This window comes from Ambystoma mexicanum, chromosome 8, assembly GCF_040938575.1.
Source record: "Ambystoma mexicanum isolate Mex_15411 chromosome 8, UKY_AmexF1_1, whole genome shotgun sequence".
In the NCBI taxonomy this organism is placed as follows: Eukaryota; Metazoa; Chordata; class Amphibia; order Caudata; family Ambystomatidae; genus Ambystoma; species Ambystoma mexicanum.
In genome coordinates, this window is record NC_090929.1 from 888,502,900 (window position 1) to 888,518,247 (window position 15,348).

The window sequence follows — 15,348 nt, forward strand, 5'->3', positions numbered from 1 at the left end:
GGTGAATTTCAAAAAACAAAAAGGAAAGGGGAGCATGCAGAAAGTTGAAAACGTTCCTGAGCCTAGCTGCTAGGTCTGACACTGTCTGTGCGTGGCCGTGCCCCTGCACTATGCTAAATTTAAAGGGGTAGCTCATTTTTCGCTGCCAAAGTTTCCTGTACCGTCCACGTGATGCGGGACACCCACAAGGATGGAGGAAAGGGGATTGGCCGTATGAGTTCACCAGACATGATTTAATCAAGTTGCTCTCTAAAAAAAACCTCACTAATAAACAGTCATATACCAATAGTATTTACCATTAACAAAGTACACTACAAGCTAAATTGGCTTGGCTCACTCATAGCAATGCCATTTGTGAGCAAAGGGCGTTTCCTCCCAGAAAAGTTAGACACATTTTACAACATGCAACGGCCCTTGTAGTCTAAATGTGTGCAATATTTACAAATATACATTCCCTATTCTTTTTGCCATTGATTGATTTGCCCCTAGGTTTGTTTGTGGCGACGTTAGGAATGTTGGCTATCATTCCATTGAAAAGTACGTAATTAAAAGTGCAGTATGCCAACACATCATGGCCTCCTTTGTAGTTGGATACCCTGCGTTGATAGCTGGGAACTATCGGATACTACACCTGTTCCTGCCAATAACTAAAATATGCACCCGTCTATAAATTAACCAATCTTCATGTAGTAGTATCTGTTAGATAAGTTGCCATTCCAGCACACAGATAAAAATGCGAAAAATGACCAAATGTATAGTGAAAGTAGCAATTTTATTTCAGTTCAAATTATTTACAAAAACCCAAAGACATACTTCAAGAAACTCGTACAAACTTGATTTTTTCCTGCCGTTGGCTTTAGCTCCAAATATCACAGCTGAGAAATACTGTATAAAATAAAAATAGGATTGGATTCAGAAAAGTACTCTACTGTTCTAATTTCCAATTGATTGTATTTACAATAATATTTACAATGGAAAATGTTACTTTAAAACGTCATTTTGCAAATAGGCTTAAGTACCCCGAATGCAGAGTCCTTGGAAGGTCTAAATATTTAAATGCACTGCAATTCACACCGTTTCTTTCACGTTTTCTAAATTCCCAATGAAACTGAAAAAAGTAAACCTATTGTTGTCTTAGTTTGGAAATCAGGTATTAAAACAAAATGGAGTCAAAGCATTCACATTCATCAATTTGTAGCAACGTGTTTGCTGGACTTGCTCATCGATCATAGCCTTTATTTGTTTTATACAAGTTATCTGACAGAACCAGACGTTGAAAAACCAGGCTCATCTCTACAGAAAAACAAAATCATATTTAGAAGTGTGAAGGTAGGTGAGGCTAATTAACATACCTATTTTAAGACTAAATGGACAAAGTTCCAACAGAATGACCAAAAACCATGAACATTTGAAAAATGACTATTTCCCACCTGTGAATGCCATTAACTACCAGTCTTTTTCCTCTGTTTAAGTAAGACCAAAATACTTAATAGATTACATTCATTCAGCAAGTGACTGTTCAAACGGACAAGAGATCAAAATCCTTGACGTGGATGGTTGGAGAGCGCACACACACGTTATATGTTGGAAAGGGGTTTCTAGATATGCCACTTTTGTTCGATTTTACAGAGGATACATGAAGCCCAGATATCCCTGTACATTTGCTAGTCTGCACTGAATTGATGGATTCAAGTCTTAAAACTACAGATGCTCTGTTGGAGAAAATTCTACACTATGCATTTCTTTACTATTCGAGTGCTATGGCCCATTTTATCATTCAAATCGGTATTGGCAGACACCAGTTGCCTATTTAAAGTGGGATACAATTAAATATTTACCAGCGTGTATATTACATTGTAAAAATTCAATTTGCTTCATCTAAAAAATGTGAACAAGCAAAGGGGACATAGGTAATTAACAGCCAGAAACTGTAGACTAATTAAGTGCTTAAAAAGAGAACAGCAGCAGCTTGTTAGCGTTGTATATTCATTTTCATGTGTAGAATTGTTTTTGTAATTATAGTTTTAAAATAAAATCACCTTAACTTTACTGTTCATAAAAGGTAACAATATTTTCTTGTACCCATTGGAAAGCTGGATATGGAAAAGGACGAATTGTGAACACTTAGCAAAATCAAATACTTTCTAAAGGAAACAACCCTTTCAGTTTGCATTAAACTTTGCCAAGTGGAAAGAGCATGGAGACCTATTGCAGAGTCCCGTAAGCATAGGGGCAAGTAAAACTATCAGATGAAATTTAAAAGTGGGAAAAGATGGTCCAAACATTCTACATACTCGTGTCTCTTCTAGTGCCCGAAAACTCGTATGGTCCTAGTATTCAGTGAATTTTAAACCATGGCATATACTCTTACCCATCTATGATTCAAGGAGTTAATACCTTTGTGTATAGTTGCATTACCGAAATACCTGCAGAGTCTGCAACGTTCCAGATACTTAAACGTCCCCCTAACCTTTCTACAAAAAGTCGGCAACATTATTTGGGAATATACAGGTCGGTCGGTAAAAGATGCAAAAGCATCTCAAGGAGTGTAAATCCCCTTTTAATGCTAGCAACTAAACTTCAACAGAAGAAAAATATATAGTTCTAAGAAATAACATTTTGGCTTTTTGCAAAGTCAAACTTTTGATAAAGCAATAAGTATGGCTAAAGCAGAGCATCATCTGCATTCTTGTCAACTGGGATGCATCAAACAACACCTGACCATTTTGAAATATTTATGGAAAGAAGGCCAAGCATTACCTGCGGCATGTAGGAATCACAGGAATGGCCTATTGGACCCGGTGATTCAGATGTGTTTTAACAAATAAGCAGTTGTCTTTGGCAGGGTTGGCAGTGGCACAGTTTTGCCAACAGCTGGATAATGTAAAACCATTAGATGTTTTATTTTGGAAAGGTTTTCCTTTCAGTTTAAGGGACTGGTACTAATACCAAAAAGACGCTAATCGGGTTGATGGTAAAAAAATCTTCATGCTTATTGGGCCCAGGTCAAGCAGGACGTAAAAAAATGACAGCAGCAAAATTCACTTACACACATTAGAAAATCATCCACCCACCATAAACACAACTTTTGTATTCCTTATTGCAAGAGTTACATATACATCATGGCTCTTCAAAATAGGTTTGCAAAAAATGTTTTTTTTTTTTTTTAAAGGTGCACACACATTCAAGAGAAAAGGACTTATACTCCTGCCAGTCGGGACATCCCAGACACTTGTTTTCTTCATTTATAGCCCCTTTCCTGAACTTAACCCTTTCACCAAATTCCATGCGAGTGTAAAGGCAGAACCAGCACCATTTACAGCAGGGACAGTGGGACACGTACAACTTTAAAGAAAAAGATATTGCCCATAATACATCTACAACAATAGTTTTGCATTTGCAGTCACCTCAAAAGATTGACTACTATGTATTCTGGATTGCATGTATGCTAAACGTTAACACAGCATACACATACACCTGAGGCATTCCCTTTGCTAATTTGTTGACAAATATGCTTAATTCTGATTGTACTGCTAAATCAGAAAACAAGTTGCCAACAGCCAAAAATCATGAACCGAGTCTTGACCATCTCAGAATACGTTCCGCCATATAAATCGCAGTCATAAAAAAGTAGACATTTCAGTTCTCAACTTTCAGGATTCCAAGCATTTTTAAATAAACACTATAGACAACATTTTCAATTAAAAAACATGAATTTCGAAAGCATTTCTAAAAAAGCACTTGACAATAATAAAATAAAATCTTTACACAATATTTTAATTCTCTAACTTGAGTTTTTTGTATGCATTTGGAAGCAATTCCAAAATCACTGCTGCTTAAAAAAAAAAAAACGAGAAAAAACCGAGCAGCTGTTGTGCTGTCCAAAATTACCACATGAGCGAGCCTTCTTGGAATCGCTAGCCAACTTGTGGGTCTGCAAAAGACTATTTCAGTACAGGTAGCTAAAAAGTAGACAATTGCCAATGCAGCAATAAACTATAGTCAACTGCCCAAAAATAAAAAAAACATTGATCTGCAAAACCGAAAACAAAATCCTGCTAGTATGCCAACTAAAGTTGCTGCAATTCTGTACTTTTTTCCACCTTCAATCAACATCTCAATTAGTCATTTGTGAGAACTGCCAACTGTTTAGCCGAAACATTTTCAGCAAAGTGCACATCGGAACAGTTCGCCTTGAAAAGTGTGTTCACAAGTGAGGCGTGGCTGGGTGCTCGAGCATGTCTTCAACGACATTTTCCAACTTCTTCAGAGGGTAGTTCTAGTATCAGCAAGTGCCAGTAGCTGAACATTCTAGCAGTTTTCCAGATACTCGATCACTCTAGATATAGACTTCTGGCCAGTTGTTCCAACTGCACACTGAGACAAAGACAAAACATAAATGCTTTAATATGTATTCTTTACACATTTTAACTGCAACAATTCAGACTTGTCAAACGCTGTTAATAATGTTCGAAAAACTTTAAATAGCAAATCACAATAAAATGTTCCCTCCAAATTACTTAGTCTTTGTAATAGACTGCCTTTAAAAGTGCTCCGCCGCACTGCGCAACCCTTCTTTGTGATGACTGGTGCAGAGCGCCCTTCCTCAGGTCTACAGGGAACGGGTGTAGCTTTCTGGCGCAGATCAACAGCAGCACTGAACCATACACTGGCCAGTACAGAGATGCACACTGCAACTTTTGCCAATCTGGCCTCAATGTGATGCTATGCTGCAACGGGTATCTAGTTCTCGACAATCGAAGAATGGAACCCACCTGCAGCTACTTGGTGAGGGACAGGTCTACTTTTGTTGTCAGATACTGAAATCCTGACAACTAGCATTTATAATCCAGGAAGGAAAAGAAACCATTAGTCAAAGGCGCATAAGGCACCGTGGGATGGAATAACTACTATGAAGGCGGGTCTGTTCAGACAAACATTCGTAGCATAATGAAGACTTAACAGACACATCTACCTAGCCTTGGTCTCAAAGAACGTGGCCTTTGAAGAAGTTTCCCCGAAAAAGGGAGATTAATGGGTAAGAAAAAGTGCATAAAACACTAAAATGGGGCAGACTGGTGAATTTTAGTAGTGGGGGGACACATTTACTTGGAATTCGGATTAATGCAGCAATTGTGCAAACATCATTGAAGGGGTGCAATCTGCCCCTCACTCCTGAGAATTGTTTTTAAATAATTAGTTGGTAGGATACATTTTACACAACACATTTCAGAAAAATGTGTTACAAAAATACCATACAATTAACAATCAGTTCTGTAGGTGAGCAAATTAAAAACGAACAGATGCCAGGCCACCAGATCAACGGAGAAATCTAGAGGCCTGCCTCAATATATGGCAACACGGTCCCGTAAAACATGTTCATACTGTTTGAAATTTATTTTCCCCAGACACATTCATGTTGGCTGTGCCACATATATGCCAGTTTACCGCTGAGAACAATCAGGCTGGCAGAGCCCAATATGTTTTGCTTGCCCACAGCAACTAATTTTCATGTTTCCCTTGCCCACAACATATTGTTGCATTGCTGCAGTAGAACAAGTGTACCTTTCCGTAATGTTCTTTCTGAAGGATGTTCCTCCCACAGATTACTCAACTATGACATTCTATTTTCAGGAGGTGCAACGTGGCTCCGTGTCAGCTCCATACATGCCTCTATGAGCCCCACACTGGACAGAACTTTGGGGTCAGAATATAATCGAGGATTCTCACCTCATCAATTCCACCTTTTCCTCTAGCACACAGCTGCTGACGGACACAGACGATTAGGTGAACAAGCTATCCACAAAGAGGCAGGTTGGGAGGGCGATGAAGATACCTGGGGGGGACATCCATCAGGAAGAATCTTACAGAAAGTTAAGTCATTTGATTTTCTAATGGTTTCTTACCTCCAACTGATTCCTCATCTATGATAGACTCCCAATGCAGTACATAGAACCTGGCGGCGGGAGGAGTAAGAGAAAACGCCACCTACTGCAGAAAACTGTGAAAAGCTGCTCTGCCAAAGCAAGTAATGTGCCACGAAAGCGAATTCAAGCAGTAATGTTTGACAAACATGTGCAACAAGGCCCACTTCGTCACCTGATGTTCAAGACAGTGACCCACCTCTGCATGGCAGAGGTGGCAAGCAGTCCTTCTGGTAGAATGGGCTCAGAGACCCTCAGGTACATCTCTCCCAGCCAGATCGTAGCATTCCGAAATTCAGAGAATTCTCGACCATGAAAGGGTCTTTTTAGCCAAAGTACTGCTAGCACAGGCACCATCATAACCCACAAAAACCTAGTCATCTTTACCAACGTCCCTCGTAGAAGAGACGTAGTAGTAAGGGTGTTAGGGGAGTTTTCCTAAAGTCCTACTGGTAGTAAGCCTTTAACTTAAGGCCCTTTTAGAGTGACAGAGTAGTCATGCATATCTTAAGAGGAAGATGTGAACTTAAGTACACAGAACCTTAGACATGCCCACCAAAGAAACTCTTAAACTTATAATTGATATAAAATTAAATATTTATTATATATACACACAAACACCAGAATCGCTTTAAATACTTCAGACATTTACACTAGAACACTTTGGAATACACTTCAAAGTACACTTTCACTTTTTTGTATTTGTTCACAGTTACATTTGTAGCAACGTTAGAAAAGGAAAAGACAATGTTATTGCATCATCAGTATTTACATGCACCTGCTGTTTCTAACAGTTCATACAGTAATACATTTAGTCTGCAAACACTTATGGTAAAGTCACTTTAAGGGAGGAAAATAGTTATTGTAACATTAGCTTGGTTCAAGGTTCTAGAGAGGGTTTCTTCGCACAAGTCTTTTAAGTCCAAAAACGCAAACCTAGCTAAAGGCAGTTCGGAGAGGGCTCAAAGTCTTGACAAGCAGCAGAATACGAAGAGTTCCAGAGGATTTGTTCCAGTATCTAGTGTTATAGAAGCAGCAAGTCAGCAACTAACAAGGGAGACCTGTAAAAGGACTATGAAGCAGTGGAGTAACTTGGCTGAAAACGTTCGGGGGCGGCGGGGACACATCTGAAGAAAAGGTGCCCCAGCCAAATTAATGAGGACAAAATGGTGTGCCATGAAAGTTGGGGGGGACAAACACCCCTGAAGTTGGGGGGGGGGGGGGGGACGACAAAACACCCCTGTCCCCCCAAAATTACACCCATGCTATGAAGGGACAGAAGCAGCGGCTTGAGTCGGAGGTAAGAGGTGGTGACCCTGGTCAACTCTAGGTGCACTCGAACGCTCTGGAGCGACTTCTTGGAAATCAGGTAAGCAATACCTTATTCCCCACAGTACCTTAGGCTAGAAGAAAAAGTTTGTGCTGGATGCTCCGCGATGTTGCAGCTCTGGACCCAGCCTCCTGATTCCTTGGACTGATGACTGAAGCCAAGACAATGGATGGGATCTCTCAGCAGCACTCTTGAGTGATTACCTGTGGCATGATGTCATACTAATCAAAGGAAAGTATAAATTAGACTTTTTGCACCAATTTTCCCCAAACAAACACCAATCGCTAACCTGGTGAAAGGCTGCCGGAACCCTGATGCTTGGAGAAGTATACGTAAAAAACCCTTATTCTCCAACTCTAAATGGTTAGAGATATAAGAACCCTCCAGGGAAACCCTCTGGGGAATAAAACCTTGTAATGGAAGTGACGTGGTGGAAGAACTGGATTCCCTTCAACTGTGTTGCCAGGACTGTAGGTTTCTAGGTCTTGAAAGTGGTGGTGGTTGAGAAATTGACCTTCTCACTCGTTCTCCTCTGATCTGTAGTCAGGAATCAGATGATTCTTGGAGGCTCTTCTACTCGGCGACATACAGTATTTCGTATAAAGACTTGTGGAGGGATGTAGAGAGAAAATCTGGATGTATCGGATACTGAAAGCAGGAACGCTTTTGCGAATTCACAATCTGCCGAACCAACGGATCTCTAATATCAGGGCTGCAAAGAAATCGGGCTCGAAGTACACTGTGTGCGAGGAGTCCCCGCCGTGGCGGCGCACCCTGCAGAGCCGTCGGAGGACAGAAAGGCAGATCGGGAATCAAAGGTTTCGTCGACAGAGCGTTGAGTGCCAAGAGTAGCAACACACTGGAGCGTTGTTCCTGCTGCCTGAAAAGCTTCTCCTGGCAACAGGGGCGGAGCTTCCAGGATCCCTGGACAATCTGCTGCTAGACCTGACCCACTGGCTTCAACCGCCATCTTGGTAGTAAAAATGGCGGCACAATGTGAGTGAATCGTGAGACACAACGTTAATCAACTTCTTGATTCACTGTGCAGTTTTGGAGCCTTTTCTGCAGCACCAACAAGGTCAATCTTCACTTCCTGCAGTCCTGCACTCCGGTGAGGGGGTCTGGGTGAGTTGGATCGGATCTCTGGAGTGTCCTTACAGGTTCAAAGATTTGGAAGGATTCGGCCTTTCCACAACGATGCACTTCCAATGGGCAGCAGGTCTCATGGTATTGGGGTTCCCCAGCTCTGGAAACTCCTAAAACCTCGGGAGATGGCTCAATTCAAAGGTCTTCTTGGGTCTGGTTGCTCCCTCCAGCCAAAGGGAAGGCGGAGTCCTCTTCGGAGTTCCTGTCGTACAGAAAATGGGGTCAGGACAGCAGTGGCCGCTTCACAGTGTTGCAAAGGGTCTGCAGGCGTCTCTGGTTGACGTCTTCTTCGGTTACTTCAGCTTCCATTCATCGACTTGCTTTTCACTCCAGAAGTCTCACCTTTTATACAGTTCCAGCACACACTCCTCTACAATCTCTCAGCATTTTAAAGAAAGTGGCGTTTGCCTGTCCAATCAGGACAGCCAGAACCCCCTGTGGGAGCTGAACCTATTCAGGCACTCTGGCAGACAAAGGACAGGGGGGGGGGGGAGAGGGGTGGAAGACTCCTCCCCAACTTCCTGCCTGCCCAGACACTCTGGAGCCCAGGCAGGGATACCCAAGGGTTCACGCCAAAGGCAAAACACACACACTGACCTCCCCCCTCCCAGAAAGGTAGATTAAGGGCTAACAAAGAACAACCACGATAGTAACGATGAAAAAAGAAGGGAGGCCCCAGGTTGGTGTTGGGGAGAATTCTCATTTCTGTTGAATTCCCTTCAACCTTAGAGACCCCCAGCTCTTCAGCAGGACTTTATTTTTAGAGTCTGAAACTCCATAGGCATCTACTTTTTGAATGGTGACACACATCACTTTCAGTGCAGTGTCACAGATAAGTCCTTTGGATTTCTCCTAAGGTTTAAATACCTTCTCTTGGGTAAAATACTGTTCCCAAGAGTAATAAAATAAAATGGACTTTACTTGCCTTTGTTCCTATGTAGGTCCAGCACGTCCAATCTTATGTGGAGTGCTGGGGGGTAACTTAGAAGCCCCTTTTCCTACTTACTCATCTAAAACATGTTATGTTACCCTCACGACTTTAAATGGCAGGTGGCAGTCGTTTAATTTTACTACCATTGCGCATTTCTTCTGCAGGCTGAATCCTCAGCTGCAGTATAGCACCCATGGGTGACCATTTTGCCAAAATGGCCTTGGTCGTCTTTTTTCGCAATTTCTTGTTTGGGAAGTCTTTCTTGGGTTTTACTCTGCACGCCAAACCGAGTTTAACCCTTTTGTTTGTTTTGCCTTTGGCAGGCTTCAGTACTGAAACCTGCCTCTGGCTCCAGTGTGTCTGGCAGGGCAGGAAGCAAGGGAGGTGCCCGAAACTCCCTGTCCTTCGTCTCGTTGGTTACCTCAATGCATCCACTGCAGATTGGCCAGCTGGCTAGCCACCCTGCTGTGTGAGTGACTGCTAGGCTGTGCATGAATGGGAGAAACCTGCATAAAAGGCGAGGCTTCTTGAACAGAAGACAGTTGACCACTGGACAAAATATTCAACAAAGGAATCGTGAAGAGAAGCTTACTGCATCCTCCCGGACCGTTGAACTGCACGGTGAAGCCCTGCTGCTGTGCTGAAACTGCTTTTCCGAATAGACTAGAAAAGGTCTGTAGAGGACGACTTTTTCCCATGGGTTGGTGGGACCAACTAACCCAAAGACAAACTTTGCTGGAATACCTTCCCCAGCTGGCTGTACTTCTTTGCTGCTGCTGGAACTGAGTGACAGGAGTCGAGAAATACGTAGTCAAGTGCATCGTCTTTAAGCTGGTCCAAAGCTCCATGAAGATCCTGAGGACCCCCCCAAAGCAGGACGCCCCAAGCTCCAGTCACCTCACCAGAGTGCGGGACACAAGGGGTGAAGGAAGTCCATTAAGTGTCCAAGATCCACAGAGGTGCTATTTAACGGTAGCTGAAACCGTGAAGTGCTGCTGAACTGAAAAGAGCCCATAGATGCCGACCTTCGAACTGCAGGGCAGGAGTCCTCCAGACATCCTCCCTCTTGTCCCCACGACTGAGGACCAGGAACCCAGGATCTGCAACACTGCAACCAGAACAGAAGCCAGCTGGATCCTCGTCTTCTAACCTAAGGTACTGTGCTGACTAAGGGGTACTTTCTTCCTTTGTCGCTTGCATTATCTCACTTAAGACGTTCAGTAGCTGCTTTTTGAAAAGTTGATCTCAGCTCTGACTTTCACAAGCCTAACAGCTTGTGGCCCAACAGTGATTTACTACAAACTAACTTTGTTCAAGACTTTTGTGCTATCTGAGAAGTTCCTCAGCTCCATACACTTTGTTCAAATTAACTTTGGCTGTCCTGGCTCTCTGCAGACTCTTCTGACCCATTGACTTTGATTCTAACTCCCCCTCATAGGTGGGAGAATAGTTTAACTAGTATTGCTTGGAAAGATTTTACCTAGACTTCATCAGGAGATTGAAAAGTGCTTGCATGCTCTGAGAACCTGTTAACCTTTTTAACTTCCCTAAACTTTTCCTTGTCTACAACCTCAGAACTGTACCAAGTGCAAAAAGTGATATATAAATGCCAATACTGTTCTAGTAACTGAAGTCACCTCAGGGTGTAGGAAGTGTGTATGTAGCATCTCTAAAGAGATTCTACTTGCTTATCTTGATTCTGAGAACGTGTTATGAAGTGTGTGTATTTTTATTGTTGCACATTGCCCTTTTTAAACACTGCTTATTTAAAACTGACCATTAAAAAATATATATGGGATACATTACTCACCGTAATCGTATTTCTGATGCTTGTATCTGCTTAGATTCACATGCTGTGCATAGGCCGACATCTAGTGGAAGCTGCGGAGTATTACAGTTTGTTTTTCGAAACTCGAAAATGGGCGTCGACACAGGCGTGCCAGTAATACTATCCCTAGTGTGACGTCCACTGTACCCAAGATCCCTCACGCGTCTGGGATCCTCAGATTGTATTTTTTCTGACATGAGGAAGCATGAGGAGTAGCGTGAGTACAGATAATCCAAGCAGATAGACAGAAAGGTAAGACTACAAGCAATCATGCGCCTTCTCTCGGAGGGGAGGAAGGGTGGGTCGCATGTGAATCTAAGCAGATACAAGCATCAGAAATACGATTACGGTGAGTAATGTATCCCTTCTGAGGCTTGTGGAATCTGCTTAGATCACATGCTGTGCATAGATTAGCGAGCAGTACCCGAAGAAGGAGGTGGGATGTGAGAAGGGTCATGAGCAAACAGGTGTCTTAGAACCGCTTGTCCCACTTGTGTATCTGTCTTGGAATGAGTGTCAATGCAGTAATGCTGAGTAAAAGTGTGAATGGAGCTCCAAGTAGCTGCTTTGCAAATGGTGTCGAGGGGAACATTTGCAATGAAAGCCAGAGTGGCACCAATGCCTCTAGTAGAATGGGCCCTTGGCGTAAAAGGCAGAGTTCTTTCAGAAAGAGAGTAACACAGCTGTATACAGTTGATAATCCACTTCGAGATCGCGCCTTTAGAGACGCGATCCCCCTCTCTGCCTGTAGCTACGGAGACAAACAGTTGATCTGTTTTTCTTAGCGGTCTGGTCTTATTTACATAGTAGAGGACCGCCCTACGCACATCAAGGGTGTGTAGTTTCACCTCAGCCGAGCTTTGCGGGTTCTGGAAGAAAGCCGGAAGCTCGATGGACTGGTTTACATGGAATTTAGATATAACTTTAGGTGAGAACCTAGGGTGTGTGCGTAAAACCAGTTTGTCTTTGTGGCTAATAAAGAAAGGATCTTGCACTGACAGAGCCTGAATTTCACTGACCCTTCTTATGGAGGTAATGGCTACTAAGAAGGAAGTTTTGTAAGTCAGGTGTTTGAGACTACTTTTATGCATGGGTTCGAAAGGGGGCCCCATGAGCTTAGCTAGCACCACATTGAGGTCCCATCCTGGCGGTGGGTTCGAAATAGGAGGGTGAAGTCTCTTTACTCCTTCCATAAAGGCTTTAACTACTGGTACTTTCCACCACGATACCTTGTAAGGGATGTGGTGTAAGCCGAGAGGGCTGCCAGGTGTACTTTGAGAGTTAAAAACCAACCCTGCATCCAGCAGGTGGAGCATGTATGTTACCACGTTGGAAGGAGTGCAATCAACAGGGTTGATTCGTTTATTCTGGCACCAAATAACGAATCTTTTCCACTTGTCAAAGTAACAGTGCCTTGTGTTTGGTTTCCTGGATTCTTTTAGGATGTCCATACACCGCTGTGGTAAATTGAGATGGCCAAACTCTATGACCTCAGGAGCCATGCTGCTAGGTTCATTGAGTTGGGTTCCTGGTGCACTGTTAGACCTTGTTGCTGGGACAGTAGGTTGTACCAGGCTGGGAGTTTGATGGGCTCGCACAGCGCCATCCTGCGTAGGTGTGGAAACCATGGTTGTCTCGCCCACATGGGAGCAACTAGGATGAGCGTCATTGATTCCTTGTTCATCTTGTACACCACCTTTCTGATGAGAGGGGTTGGTGGAAAAGCGTACGCAAACATCCCAGACCAGTTCATCCACAGGGCGTTCCCCTGGGAGTCTGGCTGGGGGAACCTGGATGCAAATCCTGGGCATTGTTTGTTTTCGCTTGTGGCGAATAGGTCTATAGTGGGGAAACCCCACTGAGAGAAGAGATCTTCTACGATATCTCTGTGAAGGACCCATTCGTGTTCTTTTGGGAGGGAGTCTCTGCTTAGGGCATCCGCTAGGGAATTGAGCTCCCCTGGAAAATGTTGTGATGACAGGAAGATGTTCCGTCTGAGTGCCCATATCCAGATTTTCTGAGCAAGCTAGGACAGATTTGGCGAACGAGTCCCTCCTTGTTTGTTCAGATAGAACATGGCTGTCGTGCTGTCCGTCTGGATCTGCACCGACAAGTTTAGCAGATGGGGCTCGAACGCCCGAAGCGCTCGGAATACTGCCAGAAGCTCTAGCAGGTTGATGTGGTTCTTGGCTACTGAGTGAGACCAGAGACCCAGAGCTGTGTGGTGGAGATGGTGAGCTCCCCACCCAGTCAGGCATGCATCTGTAGTCACCACTGCTTGTACTTCGGGATTGTAAAAGGGTTTTCCCCTTGCGAGATTCTCTCTTGTCCACCAGTGTAAGCTCTGTACGAGTGTTGGCGAAACGACCACTAGATCGTCCCACTGACCACTTGCCTGAGACCACTGTTTCGCCAACCATTCCTGCATGGGACGCATGCGCAGACGCGCGTGGGGGACCAGGTAAATGCATGACGCCATCATGCCCAGTAACCGCATTGCTTTGCGTACCGTTATTTGTTGACCTGACTGATAATGTGGAATTTGCAGTAGTATATTCCGAATTCTCTCTTCCGAAGGGAAGGTCAACCCTTTCTGAGTATCTAGGATTGCTCCTAGGAACTGTTTTGAGGTGCTTGGCACCAGACTTGACTTCTTCTCGTTGATAGAGAAGCCTAATTCGTGGAGGAGGTCGATAGTCCTCTGAATGTTTGACCTGCAAATTCCTGGGGTTTCCCCCCGTTATGAGCCAGTCGTCCAGATAAGGGTACACTGGGATTGCCTCCCTGCGTAGGTGTGCAGCTGCCACCGCCAGTACCTTGGTGAATACCCTTGGTGCTGAAGCTATCCCGAAGGGCAGTACCTTGAATTGGTAGTGGCGACTGTCCACCTTGAAGCGCAAGTACTTTCTGTGCGCTGGGAGCATGGAAATATGAAAATAAGCATCTTTCATATCCAAGGTTGCCATGTAATCCCCCTTTTTTAGGAGGGGGATTACCTCTTGTAGCGTGGTCATACGGAATTTTTGGGGCTTGACATACTTGTTGGCAGGCCGTAAGTCCAATACTGGGCGCATTGTCAAATCTTTCTTTGGCACAAGGAAGTAAGTTGAATAGATACCCTTGTTTACCTGGTGTCCTGGGACGAGTTCTATCGCGTCCTTTTCTAGCAGAATGGCGATCTCCTCTAGAAGGATCTTCTGATGTTCTAAGGAGTGTATTCTTTGTCGTGGAGGGTGGTTCCGGGGACGCTGCAGTAATTCTATACAGTATCCTGCGGACACTGTTGACAGCACCCATCTGTCTGAGGTGATCCCTTCCCAAGCCTGGGTGAAGTTGGAAATGCGTCCCCCTACTGGGGTTGCGTGAGAAGGGACCCTGAACTGAGCGTCACTGCTTTGGCGGAGGCGTGCCACCTCCCTTGTTGGGGCTGCCTCTGCCTCTTCCACGACCTCTCTTGTTACCTTTACTGTAACTTTGGGTAGACTGCTGGTTGTTGTTCCATTGTGTACCCTGTCCTTGGGCATAGTTGCCTCTTTGTGAATTTTGGCTGCGTGGGCGACGAAAATTACTGTTCCCCCTCTGGTTCGGGGGTTTGTTGGTAAGCTGGCCAAGGGATTTGAGAGTCTCGTACTCGTCCTTGGCATTTTTAAGTGCGTCTTCGACCGCTTTCCCAAACAATAGATCGGGTTCCACCGGCTTGTCTATTAATGACGCCTGTGTTTCTGTCTTGAACCCCGACTGCCGCAACCACGCATGTCTCTTGATAACAGTACCTTCTGCTATCAATCTTCCTGCGTTGTCTGCAGCGTCGAAAGTTGCTTTTAAAATGCAACCAGACACGGCTCTCCCTTCTGCCGAGATCCGAGCCAACTGGCCCTTTAACGGTTCAGGAGCAGAGGCTATGAGCGCCGCGACCTCTTCCCATTGATGGCAGTTGTAACTTGCCAACAGGGTGGTGGAGTTAGCAATCCTTGCTTGGTAGGCGGACGTTGAGGCTACCTTCCTGCCAAACCCGTACAGTCTTTTGCTCTCCTTGTCGGGAGGAGCTTCTGACGACGATAAGGGTGTCCCAGCCCTCTTCCGAGTGTTGGTGACCACTAGGGAGTCTGGTTTAAGATGACCTCTTATATAAAGAGGGTCAGACTGGGCTGCCCGAAAAAGTTTTTCGACTCTGGGGTTGACGGCTCTG

General features: G+C 44.3%; 1 protein-coding gene across 1 annotated transcript in view; it reads right to left on the reverse strand.

Annotated features, from left to right (window-relative positions):
* Positions 1 to 753: 753 nt before the first annotated feature.
* The window catches only part of WAPL (WAPL cohesin release factor), a 1,736,851-nt gene continuing 1,722,256 nt past the window's right edge, over positions 754 to 15,348 (reverse strand). Inside the window, exon 19 of the mRNA XM_069610766.1 lies at positions 754 to 4,377. Within this exon, the coding sequence (XP_069466867.1) occupies positions 4,312 to 4,377 (66 nt within the window). The 3' untranslated portion in view covers positions 754 to 4,311. The remainder of the gene's footprint in view (positions 4,378 to 15,348) is intronic.